The sequence below is a fragment of the Pan paniscus genome, chromosome 6 (assembly GCF_029289425.2).
Source record: "Pan paniscus chromosome 6, NHGRI_mPanPan1-v2.0_pri, whole genome shotgun sequence".
NCBI classification, from domain to species: Eukaryota; Metazoa; Chordata; class Mammalia; order Primates; family Hominidae; genus Pan; species Pan paniscus.
Window position 1 is genome coordinate 10,245,680 of NC_073255.2, and position 23,746 is coordinate 10,269,425.

General features: G+C 59.0%; 1 protein-coding gene across 5 annotated transcripts; it reads left to right on the forward strand.

The window, feature by feature from the left end:
- Nucleotides 1–1,988: 1,988 nt before the first annotated feature.
- Nucleotides 1,989–23,100, forward strand: SLC29A4 (solute carrier family 29 member 4). Of its 5 annotated transcripts, none has more exons than XM_034963586.3 (11): nt 1,989–2,136; nt 6,839–7,013; nt 9,762–9,893; nt 10,154–10,267; nt 10,723–10,851; nt 13,878–13,952; nt 15,934–16,196; nt 18,046–18,184; nt 18,300–18,487; nt 19,477–19,717; nt 21,837–23,100. In XM_034963586.3, exons 2-11 carry the CDS (start codon nt 6,845–6,847, stop codon nt 21,977–21,979), a joined length of 1,593 nt encoding a protein of 530 aa, XP_034819477.1. In that variant the 5' UTR covers nt 1,989–2,136; nt 6,839–6,844; the 3' UTR covers nt 21,980–23,100. The 5 variants fall into 5 exon arrangements, with proteins under 5 accessions (XP_034819477.1, XP_063461680.1, XP_063461679.1 ...); XM_063605610.1 differs by having other exon boundaries at nt 2,029–2,136; nt 6,834–7,013; nt 22,256–23,100; XM_063605609.1 differs by having other exon boundaries at nt 2,029–2,136; nt 6,834–7,013; nt 10,760–10,851; nt 13,883–13,952.
- The last annotated feature ends 646 nt before the right edge of the window (nt 23,101–23,746 follow it).

The window sequence follows — 23,746 nt, forward strand, 5'->3', positions numbered from 1 at the left end:
AGGTGAATGGAGTCACCTCACTCAACACTTCCTTATTCAGCTCCCAATGCAGTCTGCCCTTCAAGCAAATATTTGGCTCCTGCTGTATGCCAGCCCCTGTATGCCTCACTGAGCACTGAGGATCCAAAGAGAACAAAAGCAGGTCTCTACTTTCAGGGGGCTCCCAGTCCTTTAGAAGGGATGGGCAAGGCCTGGAGCAAAGGTGCTGACCCCATTGGTGGCGGGGCAGAAGAAACCCTGGGGGCTCCCTGGAGCGCTGACAACGGAGATGTTGCTTAAAGGGGAGAAGGAGCTGATCTGGTGGAAAGTAAAGGAAGGGCCTCAGGTAGGAGCCTGGTGGGGGCCTGGGCAGGCGCCTGTATCCATCCCACCTGGTGGCTCAGACCCGGAGGGTCTCTCCTGATTCCCACAGACAGGCCCCCACAGAGACCCAGGACAGGTGTGATTCCCACCTGGTTCCTGATTTCACCTCGAGGCTGGACCCTTCTCCCACAACACTCCCAGTCCCCCAGGGCTGGCTGATGTTCTATACCTGGGCTCCCTGGGCTCTACTCAGTCTGCCCTAGAGCCAGGCTACAGGTGAGTAGAGGGAGAATAGGGCGGGGTCATGACTCCATTCACCTGGGAGAAAAACGGAGGCTCCCAGGCAAAGGGAGTCATGGGAAGCAAGCTAGCCAGTTCTGATCCCAAGCTGGGAGGAGAAAGGGAGCGGGTGGAGGTAGGAACCAAGTGAGGGCAGGGCATGACTGAGGGTCGGCCACAGCCCCCACTCCTGGCTGGACTTGCTCTCTGCCCCTTCTCCAGCAGGTGAACTCCTACCCCTCCTTCAAAACTTTCCATCTGGTCACCCAGTGGCCTCGTGACTGAACCTACCCACCCACCGGCGGCGTTGCTGGCCTCCCAGGCGAGTGGATCTGTTTAGGGGGAGCAGCCTGGGCACCAAGGCTGAGGGGTGGGCAGCGGGGGTGGTGGGCTGGGTCAGCCGCAGGTCACCCGGGGCCACCACGCCGCACCCTGGTGTGTTGGGGATCCTGATTTCAGCCTCAGCCTGGGCCTGGCGCCTGCACAGCCCAGCTGGATGGAAGGGTGGGGGGAGGGAGAAAGGAAGAAAGGAGATGGGAGCAGAGGGGAGGAGGGGGAAGATGGGGGAGAGGGGAGGGAAGAGGAAGAGGAAGGAGAGGGAGGGAGGAGGAGAAAAGAGGAGGATGGAGGAGGAGTGGGGATGGTAGAAAGGAGGAGGGAGGGAAGAGAGAGGGAGGACTGAGTAGGAGAATGGGGAAAGCGGAGGGGGGGAAGTGGAGGAGGGAGGGAGAGGGAGGAGGGGAGAGACAGGAAGGGAGGGAGAGGGAGGAGGGGAGAGACAGGAAGGGAGGAAGAGTGAGGAGGAGAAAGGGAGGAGGGTGGAGGGGAGGGGAGAAGGGAGGAGAGCAGAAGGAGGGTAATGGAGGACTTTGGAGGAGGGTAATGGAGGACTTTGGAGGAGGGGAGGGGTGGGAGGAGGGAGAGGGAGGGGGAGGGAAGAGAAATGGGGAGGAGTGGAAGGGAGGAGGAGAGAAAGGGAAGGGGAAGATAGAAGGAGGAGTGGGGAGAATAGAGAGGAAGGGGAGAGGAGGGAGAAGGGGTGGGAGGAGGAGGGAGAGGGAGGGGAAGAGGAGGAATGGGGAGGAGGGAGGAGGTAGAAGGGGAGAGAGGAGGAAGGAGAGGGGGAAGAGAGGAGGAGGAGTGGGGAGGAGGGAGAGGGAGGCGAAGAGAGGAGGAATGGAGAGGTAGGGGAAGAGAGGAGGAATGGGGAGGAGGGGGAGGGAGGAGAGGAGGGTGAAGGGAGGAGGGACGAGGGGGAGGAAGGGGGGAGGGGTAGGGAGGAGGGAGGAGCGAGAGGGTTGAGGGAGGAGGAGGAGGGAGGAGGAGGGCGGGGCGGGGCCGGGCGCGGGGGGCGGGCAGAGGCGGGGCGTGGTGGCCTGGGCTGTGCTCGTCGCCGCGCTCGTGGACCGGGGCCGGGCGGACTCGGGGACCGGCGGAGGACGCCGGGCGCGCCCGGCCCGAGGCTGGGGGAGCGGGGCGCGGGCGCGCAAGGTCAGGCACGGGGCGGCGTGGCGGGCGCGCCGAGGACCCCAGGCCGGGCCGGGCTGGGCCGAGGTAAGCGGTGGCCGCGGGACGCGGGGAGACGCCGGCGGGGACCTGTCGGAGCCTTTGTCTGCGGCGCGCGCGGCCTCCCCCGCCCGCCCGGGCGCTGCCCCCTCTCCCCTGCCCGCCCGCCCCTGTCCCGGGAACCCGAGGCCACCCCGGCCGCGTCCTCAGCGGCCCAGCCCCCCGCGCCCGGCGACAAGCGCGGACCCGGACCCCTGGGCCCTCGCCATGGAGGGGGTCGGCGCCATCGCCTCCCTGAGCACCGCGCGGGGGTCCTCCCGCACGAAGTTCCTCCCCGGACCCCCCCGCGCCACCCCATCGCTCCCCTGCCCCCGCCGGCCCCTTTCTCGTTCTCGGAAAAAGCGGCTGGGAGAGGCGGGGCCTGGGATCCGGGGTCACCTCGGGGCGGCCCAGGGGGTCTGTCCTTTGCCTCGGGACGCAGGTCCGCGAGCCAACTTTGCGGCTGATGAGGCCGGACAGGCGGCAGAAAGGCGCGGCGACCCGGGCCGGGGAGGGCGGTGGGCCCGGGGGCCAGCCTGTGGCTCCTGCATGCATCGGTCCCCGGGGGGCTGCAGAAAGGGGGTGGCCGGAGGGGCTTGAAACCCACCCCCACAGGAGTTGGAGCAGCTTAGACCGCTGGGCTGCGGAAAGGGCAGCAGAGACATCGTTAGTCCCGGTTAACGGGGACCAGGGGTGTACCAGGCATCAACTAACCAGGGCTGGTGACTGAGCCAGGAGTGCGAGCCCAGGCCCGCTTCCCAAGTGGAATTCGGTTCCCCTGGTCCTTCCTGGCTGGCCGGAGGAGCGCGGCCCCCGAGTGAGGCCAGACTGGCTTTGGGGTCCCGACGCCCAGCGCTTCCAGCTGCCCTGGGTCACTGTGCACTTCCGGCCCCGTGGAAATGGGAGGAGCCGGAGGGGATCACTGGGCCAGGCTCCAGTCTGAGCTGCACGACCCCCCCCCCAACCCCCGACTTGGCCTCTCTGTGCCTCAGTCGCCCTCCCTGCAAAGTGGTGAGGGGCCTTGGCCAGAAGCAGTGGCTCACTCCTGTAATCTTGGTTCTGGGAGGCCGGGGCTGAGGGATCACCTGAGGCCAGGAGTTCAAGGCCAGCTTGGGTAACAGAGCAAGACCCCACCTCTACAAAAATAGAAATTAAAAAAATTAATAAATGGGGGAGAGGGGTGGGAGCCCTGCCTTGCCCGTAGCAGTGTTAAGTGGCAGCTTGTGCAACTGTTGAATGCCTACTGTGTGCAGCTGAGCCTACCCCACAAGCCACCCACCCAGTCCCTGTTTGTGACGTACTCTCACCCTCTTCTTCCTCTACTGAGTTGTGAGGTGGGGAAACTGAGGCCTGAGGGGTGGCCTCAAGGCCAAAGAAATGACCTGTGTCTTCTCAAGGGCCTCCTGGGTCAGGCATCAAGGGTTCACGGCAGCGCAGAGTGGAGGAGCAGGGCCAAGCCCTATAAACACTGGAGTTATTAAGCCAATGTGCATGTCGTTAAATTTTAACTAAGGGGGGACAGGGCAGGAGGCCCTGGGTTGCCTTCCCTGGGGCGCAGTAGGCTTGGATGTGGGGGGCTGGGAAGGACAGAGTTGGAGGCCTGTGGCCCAGGAAAGATGGGGGAGAGCAGCTGCAGCAGGGTCCCCACCCCCTCTGCCATGGGGACAGTGGCTGGCCAAGCCAGGCAGTGTGGGTGGCAGCTGCCCACTTTGCCGACTAAGCCAGAGGGGACAGTAGCCACCTCCTGGCTGGATACCAAGCACATCCGCCTTCCTGGGTGGCGTGGCCTCCGGGCAAGGCAGAAACCTCGGCTTTCTGGCCAGGAGTGTTTGGGGCACTGCACGTCCAGGGGAGCATCTCGGGGGCTCTTGCTGAACACAGACCAGGCCTTTCTGGGTTCAGATGTCCTCCTGGGCTGGGCTGGCATCCTGAGCAGGTGGCAGGAGGAGCATTTGATTGTTGTAGACTGTCACCCTGACACCATCCCCTTTCCTGGCTCTGCAGGCTGAAGAAGGGCCCCGGGGTCTCTAAGCCTTTGCTGACTCTCTGGCGCCTCCCAACGACTCTTGAACTCAGGCTCCTGTGTCCACTTCACAGGGGAGACAGGTGTGCGGAGCCCGCCCAGAGCCACCCTCGTTCAAGCCCAGCCCAGCTCTGCTCTAAGCCCTGCTCGGCCCCCACCCCACCCCCAACCCCCCAGCTCCAGATGTGGCAGGACGGCCAGGGCTGACGAGGGGCAGTCAGGAGAGCCTTGAGCCTAGAAGGGGAGATACGCCGGGCTTCTCAGCCCCCAGAAGTCCGGGACCGCCTCTCCCCTGGTAGTGGGTACCAATTACCTGGGTTGGCCCCCAGCTGTCAGGGGCTGAATCTCCCCAGCCCCCAAGACCTGGAAATGGGAAGGCTCTGGCTTCAAAGCCCCAGTGAGGCCCCAGGCCCCCTTTTAGGCCCCAGTTAAAATTCTGTAGTGAGCTAGAAGAGGGGGACATGGGGTCACAGGGAGGTGCTTGGTAACTGATCATCAAAACCTGCCTAGAGGCTGGGAAGGGAGTAAACTGAAGCAGGGGAGCTGGAGGAAATGAGACCCAGGAGATGGGACAAGAGCAGGCAGAGGTGACATGGGTCAGCCCCAGAGAAAATCAGGATGGGCTGAGCGCAGTGGCTCATGCCTATAATCCCAGCACTTTGGGAGGCCAAGGCGAGAAGATCACTTGAGCCCAGGAGTTCAAGACCACTATGGGCAACACAGACCACATCTCTACAAAAAAGAAAAAAATTAGCCGGGCCTGGTGGCACACACCTGTTCCAGCTACTTAAGAGGCTGAGGTGGGAGGATCACTTCAGCCTGAGAGGCAGAGGCTCCGGTGAGTTGTGATCGCGCCACTGCACTCCAGCCTTGGCAACAAAGCGAGACTCTGTCTCAAAAAAAAAAAAAACACAAAATCAAGGTTCCTCTGGGCCTGTGGGACCCCATGGGGTGGGCTTCTTCCAGCCTTTACCACGGCTCTCCCACATACTGGGGAAACTGAGGCACTACATTCAGCGCTCAGTGCTGTGCTGTCCTCTCTGTTAGCCTCAAACTCCCTACGGCGAGCACAGATCCTTTCTGCATTCAGATAAATGAATACACTTTATTAGAAAAAAATCACAGGCTGGATGTGGTGACTCAGGCCTGTAATCCTAGCACTTTGGGAGGCCTAGGCGGGCAGATCACAAGGTCAAGAGATCGAGACCATCCTGGCCAACATGGTGAAACCCCATCTCTACTAAAAATACAAAAATTAGCCGGGTGTGGTGGTGGGCACCTGTAGTCCCAGCTACTCGGGAGGCTGAGGCAGGAGAATCGCTGGAACCCAGGAGACGGAGGTTGCAGCGAGCCAAGATTGTGCCACTGCACTCCAGCCTGGGCGACAGAGCAAGACTCCATCTCAAAAAAAAAAAAAGAAAAGAAAAGAAAAATCATTTTAGGGGAAAAAGCTAGCCTGCCCCAGGCACACACAGGGCTGCCCACACAGTGCAAGCGTCTCCATCACAGATGACTTAGCTCTTTCCTTTCCTTCCGAAGGTCAGGGCTGGCAAGTCCAAATTGAAGCAAGAAGCACTGAGGCAAGACCACAGGAAGAACTTCCCGCCATAAGGGTGGTTGGCCCCAGGACCAAGGGCCGTCGTGGCTCAGAGTGCCACACAGACCTGGGTTGAGGTCTGGGTTCTCCCACTTTCTGCCTGTGAGACCAAGGGGGTTCTCACTTTCCTCAGCTGAAAAATGAGTGATAAAGGCAGCTTCCTCCCAGAGGACACTGCAGCGCGGTGCAGGCACGCATGAAGCTCACTCATGTCACCTGTTATTTCCAACTGCTCCCCAAGTCCTGGCATCGCACCGCCAAAGTATTCCTCCACTCCATCTATTTCTCACCGTGCCCTCTGCCACCATGCAGGCCACCTTGGTTGCTCCCTGGGACAGCAGTCTCTGAGCCATTCTCCTCCCCTCTGACCCCTTCTCCCTAGATAGCAATGAGGATGAGCACCTTGAGACACACCAGGTGAGGGCTGGGCGCAGTGGCTCAGTGGCTTACGCCTGTAACCCCCGCACTTTGGGAGGCCGAGGCAGGAATTGGAGTTGGAGACCAGCCTGGGCAATGTAGTGAGACCCCCAACTCTACAAAAGAAATTTTTTAAAAATTAGTCAGGCATGGTGGTTCGAACCTGTGGTCCCAGCTACTTGGGAGGCTGAATCAGGAGGATCCCTTGAGCCCAGGAGGTCGTGGCTGAAATGAGTGATGGTTGCACCACCATACTCCAACCTGGGTGACAGAGTGAGACCCTGTCTGAAAAAGAAAAAAAAAAAAAGACATAGCAGGTGACATTGCTTATCTGCTTAAATTAATGTCCTCTGGATGGATAGAAAGGACGGTCCCCCCAGGGGATACAGTCCCGGCCGCATGGCATCAATGTGGTGAAACTGAGGCTCAGAGAGGTTTAGGCCCTTGCCTAAGGTCACACAGCTGGGCTGAAAACCCAGGTCTTTGAACCTCACATCCAGTCCTGTTCAGGCACTTTCCTGGCTCCCTTGCAGTGAGGCATAGCTTGCTTTGGCCAATGAGTGTGACCAAAGTGATGTGTCACTCCAGGTAGCAGCTTTATGGGTCAGTGCATGAGCCATGGATCCCTCACCCTTCTTCCATCACCTGCTCTCTCTGCTTTCTCCAAAGCACAGGCTGCCATGGGCTCTGTCGGGAGCCAGCGCCTTGAGGAGCCCAGCGTGGCAGGCACACCAGACCCGGGCGTAGTGATGAGCTTCACCTTCGACAGTCACCAGCTGGAGGAGGCGGCGGAGGCGGCTCAGGGCCAGGGCCTTAGGGCCAGGGGCGTCTCAGCTTTCACGGATACCAGTAAGTAGGCGTGCGGGCAAGGTGCGGGTCTTGCCCCAAAGCAGGCTGGGCTGTGTGACCCCTGGTGAAGCCTTGCGGTATCGGGGAGCCATGGGTGGTCATGGAGGACTGGAGGCAGTGCCTGTCAGTGTGGATTAGATCTGCTGCATAACAAACACGCCCACCGTCTCAATGTCTCCGCCCTGATGCTGCATGTCCCTGCTGGGGGCCCTGCCAACGGCCCCAGGCGGAGGCTCTGTCTTAACATGGGCTTTTGTGCTCACTGGGTGGGTGAAGGAAACATGGCTCATGCGCTGACCCATACAGCTGCTTCTTTTTTTTTTTTTTTTTTTTTTGAGACGGAGTCTCGCTCTGTCACCCGGCTGGAGTGCAGTGGTGCAATCTCGGCTCACTGCAAACTCCGCCTCCTGGGTTCACGCCATTCTCCTGCCTCAGCCTCCCGAGTAGCTAGGACGACAGGTGCCCGCCACCGCGCCCAGCTAATTCTTTGTATTTTTAGTAGAGACGGGGTTTCACCGTGGTCTCGATCTCCTGACCTCGTGATCCGCCCGCCTCGGCCTCCCAAAGTGCTAGGATTACAGGCTTGAGCCACTGCGCCCGGCCACTGACCCATAAAGCTTCTATCTGGAGTGACACATGTCACTTTGGTCACACTCGTTGGCCAAAGCAAGCTATGCCTCACTGCAAAGGAGCCAGGAAAGTGCCTCAACAGGACTGGATGTGAGGTTCAAAGACCTGGGTTTTCAGCCCAGCTGTGTGGCCTTAGGCAAGGGCCTAAACCTCTCTGAGCCTTAGTTTCACCACATTGAGGAATTGGGCCAACTGACTTTGAGATCAGACATGCAGAGTGGACAGCCCACAGGCTTGGAGTCTGACAGGCTCGGGTTCAAGCCTACCTCCCATCCTTTACCCACCAGGAGCCCCGGTCAAGTCAGTGTTCTTCTGTGACCCTCGGTATCTTCTTCTGGAAAAGGGAGATGATACTGTGTCAATGTGGTTGCATCAGAATCCACAGAATGTTGCTTGGGCCTGTCCCTGGCACTCAGGAGGCACCCTGTAAGCTATAGTTCTTTTCTGGAGAGCTGCTGTTTATGCTAGTACTTTAGGCTCAGAAACCTGGGCTAAGGCCCGGCACGGTGGCTCATGCCTATAATCCCAGCACTTTGGGAGGCTGAGGCCGGAGGATCACTTGAGCCCAGGAGTTTGAGGCCAGCCTGAACAACCTGGCAAAATCTCGTCTCTACAAAAAATACAAAAATTAGCTGGGTGTGGTGGCACACACCTGTAATCCCAGCTACTTCAGAGGCTGAGGCAGGAGAATCACTTGAGCCCAGGAGGGGGTGGTTGTAGTGAGCCAAGGTCATGCCACTGCACTCCAGCCTGGGCAACAGCGAGACTCTGAAAAAAAAAAAAGAAAAAAGCAATTGGCTAACTAAAGTGGGAGCTAGTTAAGCCAGGCAGGCAGTCAGGAAGGTCATGGACAGTCTGGAACCCACAGGCAGGAGCTTCTTGGAGTCTCTGAGCTCCAGCAAGTCCCCAAGCTCTCACCTGATTAGGTCAGACCCACCCAGGGTCATTTCCCTTTTGATGAACTTAAAGTTAATGGAGAAGGGACTTTAATCGCAAAACACCTTCACAGCAGCACCAGGGCTAGGGTTGGAACTGGGGACTGTACTTCAGCTTGTCAAGGTGACCATAAACAGACCATCACGGTCCCCTCCTTGCCGGTGTGGCTCCCATAGACAGCTCCCTAAACCATGCCTCCTCTCCAGATAAAGGCAGTGACAAGGTCATACGGCCACCGAGCATGATACAAGAACCCGGTACAACCCCAGACATGCTGACCCCTTCCCCAGAAGGACAGGCAAAGGGTGTTCACTCTTCTCCTTCCATATCCTATAATTTTATTTTTTATTTTTTTGAAAACAGAGTCTCGTGCTCTTGCCCAGGCTGGAGTGCAGTGGCGCAACCTTGGCTCACTGCAACCTCCACCTCCTGGGGTCAAATGATTCTCCTGCCTCAGCCTCCTGAGTAGCTGGGAATATAGGCGTGCACCACCATGCCCAGCTAATTTTTTTTTTTTTTTTTTTTGAGACGGAGTCTCGCTCTGTCGCCCAGGTTGGAGTGCAGTGGTGCGATCTCGGCTCACTGCAAGCTCCGCTTCCTGGGTTCACGCCATTCTCCTGCCTCAGCCTCCCGAGTAGCTGGGACTACAGGCGCCCACTACCACGCCTGGCTAATTTTTTGTTTTTTTGTATTTTTAGTAGAGATGGGGTTTCACCGTGTTAGCCAGGATAGTCTCGATCTCCTGACCTCGTGATCCGCCCGTCTTGGCCTCCCAAAGTGCTGGGATTACAGGTGTGAGCCACGGCGCCTGGCCATTTTTTGTATTTTAGTAGAGATGGGGTTTCACCATGTTGGCCAGGCTGGTCTCGAACTCCTGAGTTCAGGTGATCTGCCCGCCTTGGCCTCCCAGAGTGCTGGGATTACAGACGTGAGCTGGTTTCCTGTCCATCAAGCTGGCAGCTTCAGTGGCTGTGAGGGCGTAGGTGTGGTGGCCGTAGCCACAGTATTTGGTGGCTTTTGATAATGGCCAGATGACAGAGGTATCTGGAACAGAGGGGAGCAGGGGTCACGGCGATGGACAGTGGCTATGTGATGGCGGCCGGGGTGGTGGCCATCGCCCTGTGCGGTGACCGTAGCCATGCGTGGAGCGTGCCCCGTCTCACCTGGCGTCTCTGGCTTTAGCATTGGACGAGCCGGTGCCCGATGACCGTTATCACGCCATCTACTTTGCGATGCTGCTGGCTGGCGTGGGCTTCCTGCTGCCATACAACAGCTTCATCACGGACGTGGACTACCTGCATCACAAGTACCCAGGTGGGTCCCTCTACGGTCACGCCCAGCCACTCAGCATCCTCCATCATGGCCTGGGGCCTCCCAGAAACCCCCAGCGGGGAGGGTCCTACACAGGGACCTGTTTTATTCAGATCTCGGCTCCACTGTGAGCTGCTGAGTGACCTCAGGGCAGCCACTCACCCTCTGTGGGCAGCGAGCCCCTTCTGGGAGGTCGCACCCGGCAGGAGTCAGTGCAGAGGGTGGGGCCTCCCTGAGCACCTGCTGTCTCTGGCCCTCTGCAGGGACCTCCATCGTGTTTGACATGAGCCTCACCTACATCTTGGTGGCGCTGGCAGCCGTGCTCCTGAACAACGTCCTGGTGGAGAGACTGACCCTGCACACCAGGATCACCGCAGGTGCGCTGGGCCCCGCCACGGGACACCTGCCTGTCATGGCTTCCACCTGCCTGGCCGGTCACCCACTCACCCAGTTTCCCTGAGCTTCACTCCCCTTGTCTGTAAAATGGGCACACTTCCTAGGGCTGCCCTGAGGTCTAGTGTAAGACACCGTGGTGGGGCCTCTGTACCCCAAGTCATGTCCCTGGGCCTTGCCCAAGCTCTTCCCCACGCCCAGTGTGTTCTTCCTTTCCCATTCCTCTGCACGGCAACATCCAGCTTCAAGGCCCGGCTCAAATGGTGCCTCCTATAGGAAGCCCTCCAGGTGCCGCTGTTAGACTCATAAAGCATCCCTGGTCCTCCTTAAAGGGGAAGGGCAGAGAAAGCCTCAGACCGACTCTGCAGGAGGGGCGAGGAGGAGGGGGACCCCACCCAGTTGGCTCCACCACTCCCCTCACTGGCCTCTCCCCCAACAGGCTACCTCTTAGCCTTGGGCCCTCTCCTTTTTATCAGCATCTGCGACGTGTGGCTGCAGCTCTTCTCTCGGGACCAGGCCTACGCCATCAACCTGGCCGCTGTGGGCACCGTGGCCTTCGGCTGCACAGGTAGGAACCGGGGCCCAAGGGGGAGGCCCTGAGTGCCCACTTCCGACCCCATCCCACCCCAGCCCTGGTCTCCTGCTGGTGGCATGTGACATGATGGGAACCGGGCTGGCTGGGTGCCAGGTGTGTGTCCACCTGCATGCCAGCGTGCACACCGGTTCACACCCACACGAGCCTGTGTACTGTGTATGCAGTGTGTGCACAGTGTGTAGCCACAGAGACTCTGAGGCAGCCCCTGGTTTCCCTGGTATAAATAGGGCTTCAAAGACTGTTCTGTCTTTGTCACCATGTCACTGTTTATCTTGGGCAATGGCTTTCATCTGACTTTGTCAGCCAGGCTAGAGTGCAGTGGTATGATCATAGCTCACTGCAGCCTCAACCTCCTGGACTCAAGCCATCCTCCCACCTCAGCCTCCTGAGTAGCTAGGACCTCAGGCACATGCCACCAAGCCTGGCTAATTTTTAAAAATTGTTTGTAGAGACGGGGATCTCTCTATATTGCCCAGGCTAGTCTTGAACTCTTAGCCCCAAGCAGTCCTCCCACCTCGGTCTTCCAAAGTGCTGGTATTACAGGCATGAGCCATCGTGCCTGGCCTTTCAAACTTTTTTTGAAAACTACTTTTTATTTTGCAAAAATTTCAAACCTACAGAAAGCTTGCAAGAATGGTACAGTGAAGTCCTACACAAGCACTCTCTCCCCCTCTCCCTCCACCCCGTCTCTCTGTACTTAAATTTCTCCCTAAGTATATATAAATATAAAATACATATTTTCCCTTGCACCGTTTGAGAGTTAGTTGTAGATGTCATCACCTTTCTTGCCTAATTACTAATACTTCAGAGTGTATTTTCTACCAGCCAAGACATTTCTTTCCTTTTTTTTTTAAATTTTTTGAGACAGTCTCACTCTGTTGCCCAGGCTGGAGTGCAGTGGCGCCATCTCAACTCACTGCAACCTCCGCCTCCCGGGTTCAAGCGATTCTCCTGTCTCAGCCTCCCAAGTAACTGGGATTACAGGTGCCCGCCACCATGCCAGGCTAATTTTTGTATTTTTATTAGAGACGGGGTTTCACCATGTTCCTCAGGCTGATTACGAACTCCTGACCTCAGGTGATCCGCCCGCCTCAGCCTCCCAAAGTGCTGGGATTACAGGCGTGAGCCACCACGCCCCGACCCAATAATGTTCTTTATAGCATTTTTTTTTTCCTGACCCAACATCCTCTCTAGATTCATACCTTTCCTTTAATCCAGGACGGTCCTTCACCCACCCCTGTGTTTCATGGTAGTGACATTTTGCAAGGGTCCAGGCCAGGCTTTGTAGACTTTCTTTTTTTTTGTCTTTTTTTTTTTTTTTTTTTTGAGATGGCGTCTTTCTCTGTCACCAAGGCTGGAGTGCAGTGGCACGATCTCGGCTCACTGCAACCTCCGTCTCCCAGGTTCAAGGGATTCTCCTGCCTCAGCCTCCCGAGTAGCTGGGACTACAGGCGCCCGCCACCACACCTGGCTAATTTGTGTATTTTTAGTAGAGATGGGGTTTCACCATATTGGCCAGGCTGGTCTCGAACTCCTTACCTTGTGATTTGCCTGCCTCAGCCTCCCAAAGTGCTAGGATTACAGGCGTGAGCCACTATGCCTAGCCAGCTTGGTAGACTTTCAAACTCTTTTTGACCATGACTTCCAGGAAGAAAGCAATACATTTTATATTACTGCCCTGTAAACACGTGTGTGTATTTATAAATGACGTCAAGCCTTCGTGAACTAATACTCCCAATACTACTGTTCTGTTTTGTTAAAAAACAAAAAAAATGTTGTGACTAGATTTTATTTTTTTAGAGGCAGGGTCTCACTCTGTCGCCCAGGCTGGAGTGCAGTGGTGGGATCATGGTTCACTGCATCCTCAACCTCATGGGCTCAAGGGAGAGGCCAGGCCCCCCACGTAGCTGGGATTACAGGCACAGGCCACTGCACCCAGCTAATTTTTAAAAAATTTTTGTCTCCATGCATGGTGGCTCATGCTTGTAATCCCAGCATTTTGGGAGGCTGAGGCAGACAGATCACGAGGTCAGGAGTTCGAGACCAGTCTGGCCAACATAGTGAAACCCCGTCTCTACTAAAAATACAAAAAATTAGCCGGGTGTGGTGGTGTGTGCCTGTAATCCCAGTTACCCGGGAGGCTGAGGCAGGAGAATCACGTGAACCCAGGAGGCAGAGGTTGCAGTGAGCTGAGATCGCACCACTGCACTCCAGCCCAGACGACAGTGCGAGGCTCTATCTGGAAAAAAAAAAAAAAAATTGTAAAGACAAGATCTCACTTTGTAGTCCAGGATGGTCTTGAACTGCTAGACTCAAGTGATCCTCCCTTCTTAGCCTCCCAAAGCACTGGGATTACAGGTGTGAGCCACCATGCCCAGCCTTGACCAGAAGATTTTAGTTAGACAAAGACTGCCCCTGAGGCTACTTCAGGGCTGGATTTGCTAGACTCCAAGGTAGGGGCCTGTGCAGTTCTATTTTCCCTAGATCCTGATGGATTTCTGGCTGTATTAGTTAGGATGAGAGGGGTTATTGCTGTATAACAAATTAGCCCAGAAATCTCAGTGGTTCCATAGAACAAGCCTGACTTCTCGCTTTTGCTGCCTGTCTTCTCTGGAGGGTGAAGGGTGTTATGCTCCATACGGTCTCTCAGGGCCTCAGGCAGACAGTCCTCTCCCCACTCCATAACACATGGCCTCTCCTGTCCCTGCCCATGGGAAAAAGAAAGGTTGAAAGTCCATGCAGACTTTTCACTGCCTTGCCCAGAAGTGACGTGTCATTTCTGCAGACGTTTCATCTGCCAGAGCTTGTCAATGACCCTGGCTGACCCCAAGGGTACACTGGCTGGTGTTCCTACTGCTGCGTGTCAAATCTCTCTGCCATTAGTGGTGTTAACGGCTGTTTACGCACCCTCGTCCACCAACACAGTTCTCTAGTGCATTTCTCCCAAGTTGACAGGTGATAATGGTGCCTCTGGGTTTTTCCTCTCTCTCTCTCTTAAGTGCAGCAATCCAGCTTCTACGGGTACACGGGGATGCTGCCCAAGCGGTACACACAGGGGGTGATGACCGGGGAGAGTGAGTATCTGCAGACCCCCCGGGGAGGGGGTGCTGGGCTGCCCTGGGCTCTGGAAGCTTCTTCCCAGGGACTCCCCATGATGCTCCCCGGTCTGGGAGGGAGGCTCACAATCCCTGGGCAGACTGAGCTAGGGACAGTGATCACCATCTTTCCTGGCCTGGCTGGGGGTAGAAAAGGGGTGCACTCCCACATGGGAGGGACATGTGGGCCCACACATGTGTGTGCTGTGTTTCTGGGGTGTGTGATCCTTTGTGATCGGGGAAGCTTATGTCTCTGAGCATGTGGCTGGGTGTGCGTTTGGTAAGTCTGCGTGTGCGCGTGTGTTAGGTGGGCCCCATCCATGGCCGTGATGTCATGCTCATCACACCATGCCTACAGCACCACGCTCTCCTTGCAGCCACGGACACACAAGCCACCCCCTGGTCAGCACCCCATGTGGGTGTCTCACGGGCTTCTCAAACTCACGTCTCCTCCACCCACCCTGCCACTCACACCCACCCCTTCTCAGCAAATGGCACCCCTTTGCTCACGCCTGAACCTTACATGACATCCGGCCCTTCTCCAAGTCCTAGGTCTGTCCCCTGGCCTCCAGCCCCTGCAGAGGGGCAGCACTGGCCCCGGGTACCGGCACTGTGTGCGTGGAAGCCCCTCCCTCTCAGGGTTCCCAATCTTCCTTCTGTGCCTGGACCGGCCCGGGGTCAGTGCTGCCCAGGCAGGAAGCGGAAGCCCAGGTCAAGACCCACGTGGGCCTGGCTCCTTTCTCCCCCTGGGGGCGTTCTGCAACCCTCTGCCTGGTGCTGAGGTCGACCAGATGCCCCGGAGCTTCCAGACTCCCACATGGGAGGTCCTGGTTCCTGTTGCTGGCAGGTAGATTTTGTGGTGTAGCTGAGCGAGAGTGGGTGCAGAATTGTGCTGGCACACTGATGTCGCGTGGTTTATGGAGTCAAGGGCCCCGCAGAAAAGACATGCTCAGAGCCCTGTCCACCGTCACGGGGTGGCCCACCATGGCCCTGACCCACCCTGCCTCACACTGGGCCGTGGCGCATGGCCACACGAAGAAAAAACCCACAGCCTGCCCACCCCAAGGCCCTCCCTCCCGGCCTCGTGACCCTAATCGCGGCTTCCAGCGCCTCAAACATGAGCACTGAGCTCACAGCAGCCCCTGGCCAGGAACACCCGTCCCCAGGCTGCACTCCTGGCCCTGTCCTGCAGACCTCCGCGTCAAAGGTCCCCATCGGGACAGGGGTCCTCTGACTGCCCCCCACCTCTGCGCGCCCTCTGTTCCATTGCTTTCTGCCCCCTGCCTGAATCACGCACAATCTTGTTGCATCCATCCTCTTCCCACCCTGCGCCCGTGTGTCATCGTGGCCCTACTGCGTCCTCAGAGCAGGAGGGTGCAGCGACACGGCAGGCACTGGGTAAATGCCCCATGGTGGGGGTGTGTGAGCGGCGTCGGGGTGGGGCTGCTGTGAGGGGCAGCTCCTGTGGGCAGCTCCTCTTGTGGCTGGGGCGGAGCTGGGGGCGCCCGGAGTTGGGGCGGGAGAGACGGGACTCAGGACTTAGAGGGAGCGGCAGGGGGTGGGGCTGGGAAGGGAGGTGGGGTGAGGAGCTGGGGGAGCGGGTGGGACGGGGCTGTGTGGGGCCAAGCTGAGTCGGGGAGGGGGGTGGTATGCAGCTGGGCGTGGCTGAGTGGGGGCGGAGCTGAGTGGGGGCGGGATGCAGCTGGGCCACTCATTGTAGGAATTGCTGGAAGGGGCTGGTGGAGCAACTCTGGTTGCGGGAGTGGGGTGGTGGCAGTGGGCGGGGCCGGCGGTGATGGGCGGGGCCTGTGGGTGGGGGCAGGGCCTGTGGTGGAGGGCGGGGCCGGTGGGGAGGGGTCTGTGTGTGGACGGGGCTGGGGCGGGACGGGGCGGTGCAGGGAGCTGGGCGGTGCAGGGAGCTGGGCGGATCAGGCCCCGGCCCACTGTGCACGCCCCCCAGGCACGGCGGGCGTGATGATCTCTCTGAGCCGCATTCTCACGAAGCTGCTGCTACCCGACGAGCGCGCCAGCACGCTCATCTTCTTCCTGGTGTCGGTGGCGCTGGAGCTGCTGTGTTTCCTGCTGCACCTGTTAGTGCGGCGCAGCCGCTTCGTGCTCTTCTATACCACACGGCCGCGTGACAGCCACCGGGGCAGGCCAGGCCTGGGCAGGGGCTATGGCTACCGCGTGCACCACGACGTTGTCGCCGGGGACGTCCACTTCGTAAGTGCGCACCGCCCACCTCTGTTCCCTTCTCTGTCCCCATCTCTGTTCCCTTCTCTGTCCCCACCTCTGTTCCCTTCTCTGTCCCCACCTCTGTCCCCACCTCTGTCCCCACCGCTTCGTCGGGAAGTACCTGGGGCCCAGCCTCTCACCTGCATCCCAGACTGTGGCCTCCTCCTGTGGTGGAGACTCCTTCCTGCCAGCCTCCTTTATTCTGTGTACTCTTACTGATGTGGCTTCTTACTGGCACCCCACGTCTCGTGGCCTAAGGCCCCACTCCCCCCGCATCTGTGATCCGGGGATCTGCCCAGCTGCTGTGCCCCACGGCGTGGGGCGTGCATGGCCCCTGTCCGCAGTGACACTCCACATGATGTACACTAAAGTTTCCATCCCTGGGACAGCCCACGTTCGTTCTGAGGGTCTCAGCCCTCCTGGCTGCGCCAACCCACGTTGGAGAGTCCTCCTGCAGGTTCAGCCTGGCAGCAAACTCTCTAGGAAGCTCACACCCTTCCTCCCTAGAGACGGGACGCCAGGAGGGAAGTCAGGGCTCAGGGATAACCCTGGTTTCCCTGAGGGAATGTGGCGGGGCCCCCAGAATTTCCCACAGAAGTCGCCAGCCAGGAAAGGGAGTGGTCTCCCAGGTGGGGATAGGCGGAGAGGGAGGGCCAGGGGCTTGGTTCTGTGGCCCCTGGCTCAGCTGGGCTTCCCTGTCACAGCACAGAGGCACTGCCCCTACGGGGTCCCCAGCACAGACAGCCCCTGCCAGGAGGTGCCCTATCCCACCATCCCTGGGCAGGCAGCCGTCCTTGGGGGGCTGGGGTGCCTTCTGGTGGCAGCAGCCCTGCACAGCCCCCCAGGCTCAGGGCCGGCAGCTGTACAGGCTTGGGGACACCTGCAGGGTGAGGTCAGGAGTGCCAGGCTATGCAGAGGCGGGGCGAGGGAGCCATTGGTCCTCGTTCCTGAGGGTCTGGAACCAGAATGGTCATGCAGGCTTTGATCCAGTGAGTCACCTGGGCTCTTGGCTGGGGACGCTGAAGTGAGCCAGAAACACCATCCCCAGGGGAGTCCCCAGACCCAGAGAGGGGCCCAGGATGGAAGGGGACAAGCCAGGGCAGGGGTGCGTCCCTCTCATGGTCAGGGAAGTTCCCTGAGGGGCTTTTGGGCTAAGACCTGACCCACAGGAAGGGTGTTGGGGCAGAGGGAAAAGCGTGTGCGGTGGGTCAGAGGCTGGGAGGAGCTCCGTGTGTTTGGAGGAGGGGAAAAGCAGAGAGGTCATAGGGGACCAGATGCTCTGGTTGGTTTGGTCAGAGGCTGGTAGAGGGTTCACGGGAATGATGAGATGGAATTTGCTGCATCAGAAGTGTGAGAGAGAGCCAGGCGCAGTGGCTCACACCTGCAATCCCAACTATACAGGAGGCCAAGGTGGGAGGATCGCTTGAGCCGAAGAGTTTGAGATCAGCCTGGGCAACATAGCAAGACCCTGTGTCTACAAAAAAGAAAACGGCAAAAAAGATTGGCCTGGGTGATGGCACATGGCTGTAGTCCCTGTTACTTGGGAGGCTGAGGTGGGAGGATTGCCTGAGCCCAGGAAGTTGAGGCTGCAGTGAGCTGTGACTGCACCACTGCACTCCAGCCTCAGCAACAGAGCAAGACCTTCTCTCTAAAACAAAAAAGAAATGTGAAGTGAGAGACCTTGATAAAGTGGGGGAGGGGTGTCTGCACACAGTAGGTACCACCTGAATGTCAGCGCCAGCCCCAGTGCGGCTCTTCTGATTGGGCCTGGATTCCTGGCCCGTGTCTCCTGTCCTCCCCTCCGCTCCAACCCCATCCCACTCCGTCCTCCCTCCAGGAGCACCCAGCCCCGGCCCTGGCCCCCAACGAGTCCCCAAAGGACAGCCCAGCCCACGAGGTGACCGGCAGCGGCGGGGCCTACATGCGCTTTGACGTGCCGCGGCCAAGGGTCCAGCGCAGCTGGCCCACCTTCAGAGGTGAGTGCGGGGGGGGTCCTCTGCTGCCCTGGCTCTGGCACCCAGGCAGGGGGTGGGGGAGGCAGGCAGGGGTCCCCGTGGGCGCTGCCTCTGACCCCCGCCCGCCACCCTCCAGCCCTGTTACTGCACCGCTACGTGGTGGCGCGGGTGATCTGGGCCGACATGCTCTCCATCGCCGTGACCTACTTCATCACGCTGTGCCTGTTCCCCGGCCTCGAGTCTGAGATCCGCCACTGCATCCTGGGCGAGTGGCTGCCCATCCTCATCATGGCTGTGTTCAACCTGTCAGACTTCGTGGGCAAGGTGGGCTGCCTGCCCTGCCCGGTGTCGGGGGACGCCATGGGGTGGGGGTGACAGGGAGGCCCTGGCCTATCCGGGAAGGGTTCTGAGTGAAGGATGCATGTGGCTCCCAGGTGGAAAGGGCAAGAGCCGTGCAGTGGCGCCATCCCGGACAGTGTCCTCTGGAGGGCGGCCCTGGCCTGATCCCACTGGGGCGCTCCGGAGTGTCAGCTGCATCTGGGAGGACAGGCGTGGCCCTCACCCTCTTGCCTCACGGTCACGGGTCCCTCGGGGATGAGCACAGGAGGATGCCCCAGAGGGGACTCAGAGAGGGCAGGGACACTCAGAAACGGCTCCAAGAAATGGCCAGGTGCAGTGGCTTATGCCTGTAATCCTAGCACTTCGGGAGGCCAGAGATGGGTAGATCACTTGAGGCCAGGAGTTCTAGACCAACCTTGCCAACATGGTGAAACCCCGTGTCTACTGAAAATACAAAAATTAAATGGACGTGGTGGAGCGTGCCTATAATCTCAGCTACTTGGGAAGCTGAGGCAGGAGAATCGCTTGAACCCAGGAGGTGGAGGGTGCAGTGAGCCGAGATCGTGCCACTGCACTCCAGCCTGGGTGACAGCACGAGACTCTGTCTCAAAAAAACAAGCAAACAAAAAAATCACTCAGCCAGCCGTGGTGGTGCATGCCTATGGTCCCAGCTAGTCGGGAGGCTGAGGTGGGAGGATGGCTTGAGCCCGGGAGTTTGAGGCTGCAGTGAGCCACCATCGTGTCACTGCACTCCAGCTTGGGGGATAGACCGATACACTGACTCTAAGGGAAAAAAATGTAAGTGGAATTTAGGGGGGTTTTAGAGGGGTGATCCGGAGAAGGGCAGGGGTGCAGACTGAGCTGGACGGGCCCAGGAGTGTTTAGGGATGGGGATGTGGCTGGAGGCTGTCGGGGGTGTGAGGGGAGTGGGGCTGTGGCCGGGACAGGGCGCCCACTTGCCTGGCTCTTTGCAGATCCTGGCAGCCCTGCCTGTGGACTGGCGGGGCACCCACCTGCTGGCCTGCTCCTGCCTGCGTGTGGTCTTCATCCCCCTCTTCATCCTGTGCGTCTACCCCAGCGGCATGCCCGCCCTCCGTCACCCCGCCTGGCCCTGCATCTTCTCACTGCTCATGGGCATCAGCAACGGCTACTTCGGCAGCGTGCCCATGATCCTGGCGGCAGGCAAAGTGAGCCCCAAGCAGCGGGAGCTGGCAGGTGAGGCCCGCGGGACGTGGGGGTGGGGGCATCCTCCCAGCAGCGCAACGCCCCCCTCGCGAGGAAACCCAGGCCAGACCGCAGGAAGGTGCATTTGGGTTCCAGGGGTTCAGAACAGTCAATGTCTGGGAGGCCATAGGTGTGGGGACATTTTCAGCCACTTCATTCACTCATTTATTCATTCGTTCATCCCACCACTACTTGGTGAGTCCCTCCTGTGGACCAAGTGTTTTTCAAGGCACTGGGGACACAGTGGCGACAAAACGGCGCTCCCCGTGCTGTGGGACTGACTGTCCAGATGTGGAGGCAGCCCAGGCCGGGCACAGTGGCTCGTACCTGCAATCCCAGCACTTTGGAAGGGCAAAGCGGGCGGATCACTTGAGCCCAGGAGTTAAAGACCAGCCTGGGCAACACAGTGAGAGCCTCTCCTCTCTACAAAAATGTTTTAAAAATTAGCGGGGTATGGTAGTGTGTGCCTATGGTCCCAGCTACTCGGGAGGCTGAGATGGGAGGATCACTTGAGCCCAGGAGTTGGAGGTTACAGCTGTGATCACGCCACTGCACTCCAGCCTGGGTGACAGAGCAAGATCCTGTCTGGGAAAAAAAAAAAAAAAAATCCCAGATCGGCGTGACTGGTTGAATGGCAGTAAGTCCTATGGGGAACAATAAAGCAGAGAAACAGGAGTGATGGGATGGGAGAGTCAGGCTTGGGAGCCAGCAGTGTAAATGGAGCAATCTGGGAAGACCTCACTGAGGAGGTGACTTTTGAGCAAAGACCTGGAGGAGGTAGCAAGGGAGATAGCCATGTGAGGATGCAAGGGAAAGGCATCCAGGAAGAGGGAACAGCATGTGCAAAGATCCTGCGGCACTGAGGCCAGGGGATGGAGCAGAAGAGGAACGGGGTTTGATGGTTGATAAAGCATCCCTCCAGCTGCTGTGGGCATGGAGGTGAGTGAGGAGCTACTTCACCAGTCCAGGCCCTTGAGAATGGGGCTCAGACCTGGAGGAGGTCAACGTGGCACTGGGAGGTGCCGGATTCCAGGTCTTGTTTGGACGGCAGCCCACAGGACTGGCTGATGTGTTGAGAGGTAGGGTGTGGGAGAGAAGGGGGCTCCAGGTTTGGGGTCCACTGCTCAAGGCAAGAAGGCTGGCACTGGCACAGACTGAGATGGGAAGAGGCCTCGTGGGGAGGGGTTGGGGTTGGGTTTGGGACTTGGTACGTTCCAGGTGCCCATGGGACATCCCAAATTGTCCCTGATAGGGAGGAAGCTGTAGGTCGGAGAGTGGAGATTTTTTTTTTCTTTTTAGATGGAGTCTTGCTCTGTTCCCCAGGCTGGAGTGCAGTGGCACGATCTCAGCTCGCTGCAACCTCTGCCTCGCAGGTTCAAGCAATTCTCATGCCTCAGCCTCCTGAGTAGCTGGGATTATGGATGCCCCCCACCATACCTGGCGAATGTTTGTATTTTTAGTAGAGGTGAGATTTCACCATCTTGGCCAGGCTGGTCTCGAACTCCTAACCTCAGGTGATCTGCCTGCCTCAGCCTCCCAAAGTGCTGGGATTATAGGTGTCAGCCACCATACCTGGCTGAGACTGGAGATGAAAACGGGGAGGGTTAGGGCCAGGCGCACTGGCTCAGGACGGTGTTTTGGGAGGCCAAGGTAGGACTATCGCTTGGGACCAGCCTGGGCAGTATAGCAAGACGGAGTCTCTACAAAAATTTTTTTTACGTTAGCCAGGCATGGTGGTGCATGCCTGTGGTCCCAGGTACTCGGGAGGCTGAAGTGGGAGGATCGCGTGAGCCCAGGAGGTCAAGGCTGCAGGAAGCTATGGTTGTACTACTGCACTCCAGTCTGGGCAACAGAGCAAGACCTTGTCTTTAAATTTTAAAAATGGGGGCTTGGGGGACTCAGAGAAGGCAGGCAAGGCCTGGAGTGCATAGCAGATGGCCGCGGGAAGAAGGAACGAGGAAGGACAGGATCCGGAGAGGGTGCTCCCAGGAGAAGCGTCCTGGAGGGGCGGCACGGTTCATGCGGGTGTCACCGCACCTCACACCCGAGCAGCCGTGGCCACCAGGTGGCTGCCCTGGCCCTGCTCCCCTCAGGCCAGTGTTGTCCACAGGGAACACCATGACCGTGTCCTACATGTCAGGGCTGACGCTGGGGTCCGCCGTGGCCTACTGCACCTACAGCCTCACCCGCGACGCTCACGGCAGCTGCGTGCACGCCTCCACCGCCAATGGTTCCATCCTCGCAGGCCTCTGAGCCAGCCCCGCCCACTGCCAGGGACGCCGAGGGCCTGACCAGGGGCCCCGAGGCCTGAGGGCCCCTCCCCTGTCCCCACCTCAGTGCCTGCGGGGCCCTGAGCCTCCCCCTGTGCCAGCAGCCCCACTCCCTCAGGGTCCAGCCATACCCCACCCTGGAGTGAAGTTCTGGAAAGTCCTTCGAGGACCGGAACACGTTTCTGCGACCCGGGGCTCTGGCCAGCACTGTGTTCTGCGTTTGGTCTCATACCGGCGTCTACCTTCCATCTGTGTCCAGCGGCCCCGGCTCCAGCCCAGCCAGCACTCTGCAGGGTCACACGCACCGTGTCCCCACCCAGGACAGCAGACACCCGCCAGAGTGTGCGCGCCCAGTGACTGCACCCCGGCCCTCATCACCCACCGGCACTGATCGGGGCACCGCCTGGCCCAGCCTCCACCAGGGACCCCTCCTCATGAACTCTGGAGCCCTGAGAGGAGAGGGGCAGCCCCCTACCTTGTCACCCTCAGGGCTTCCCCTTCTGTCCTCATTCTTAGAGACTGCCTCTCCCAAACATAACGCGTTAGCCATGAAGGAGTCGGAGCCCTGGGTCCGAATGGACCCGCCTGCGGTCTGCGTCAGCCTCTGGGAAACCACAGCGGTGATGCCAGCTGGGCACGTCAGGACCTCCCCACACACCCACACGATGCCACAGGTCAGGGGGCTGTGCCTGACTAGGGAGCCCTCCCATTGCCTTCCTGGCCCAGGATAGAAGAGGGGAGGTAAGTCTGGGGGCTACGAAGCCGGGCCCCCACACCCTGGCTGAAGTCAGCTTGACCTAGGTCTTGACCCTCATCCAGCAAGGGACTCGACAGACCCAAGGGTCCCTAGAACGTAGGAAGGGGCTGGGGGTCACTCCAGCTCGGGCCTCCCAGAACACCAGGCCCGTGTGGGTGGCACCCTGAGGTCAGGGGATCCTAAGGGTGTCCTTCCAGAGACGGTGTTTCCAGGGGGAGGACCGCCCCCCCTTCCAGATCCCCGGCCCCGGCTGTGACTGCCCTGTTTCACCCCTGCTGTGTCCCGTCACCCGTCTGTCCACTAACTGTACCGCACTGGCCATTAAAAGATGAAGGCAGACCGCTGCACCGCCGCCTGCAAGCAGAGTTTGTGCATGGACGGGAGCTGGGACTGCCATCTCGGGATACCGGTGGAACTCGGGCTGCCCCGAATAAGCCGGTCCTCAGCCTTCCCATCTGTGAGGTGGGCCGGGTGGATCAGGGAGCAGGAGGGTGTCCTCACACTGGGTAGGCTTGGTTTGTGGGCAGGGCTGGGTGGTGGGGTGAGAGCTGGGAGCACTTGGGGTTTGTCGCTCACCTTGACCGCCCGCCCCCCCCACCCCTTTGTGAGGATCAAGGAGGATGGCCACATGCAGCCCATTTGAAGGGGAAACGAAGTGGGCGGGGCTTGGCCCCTGCCCCTCGGGGACTGCAGTGCATCCTAGGAGTCAGAGCCTCCTGGCCTCGAGCCTCATCCCTTTTGCTGATTTGTGCAATTTGGACAAAATCCTGCACTGTTCTGTGCCTCATTTCTTTCTTTTTTTGTTTTTTTTTTTTGAGACTGAGTCTTGCTCTTGTCACCCAGGCTGGAGTGCAGTGGCACGATCTTGGCTCACTGCAACCTCTGCCTCCCAGGTTCAAGTGATTCTCCTGCCTCAGCCTCTCAAGTAGCTGGGATTACAGGTATGCACCACCACACCTGGCTAATTTTTCTTGTAGAGACTGGGTTTCACCA

Bases quoted from the DNA above. Each gene is read 5' to 3' on its own strand.
- SLC29A4 (XM_034963586.3), top strand. From the start codon at position 6,845: ATGGGCTCTGTCGGGAGCCAGCGCCTTGAGGAGCCCAGCGTGGCAGGC. The intron at 7,014-9,761 runs GTAAGTAGGCGT...CTCTGGCTTTAG, and splicing joins CTCAGCTTTCACGGATACCA to CATTGGACGAGCCGGTGCCC. The intron at 10,268-10,722 runs GTGCGCTGGGCC...CTCCCCCAACAG, and splicing joins GCACACCAGGATCACCGCAG to GCTACCTCTTAGCCTTGGGC.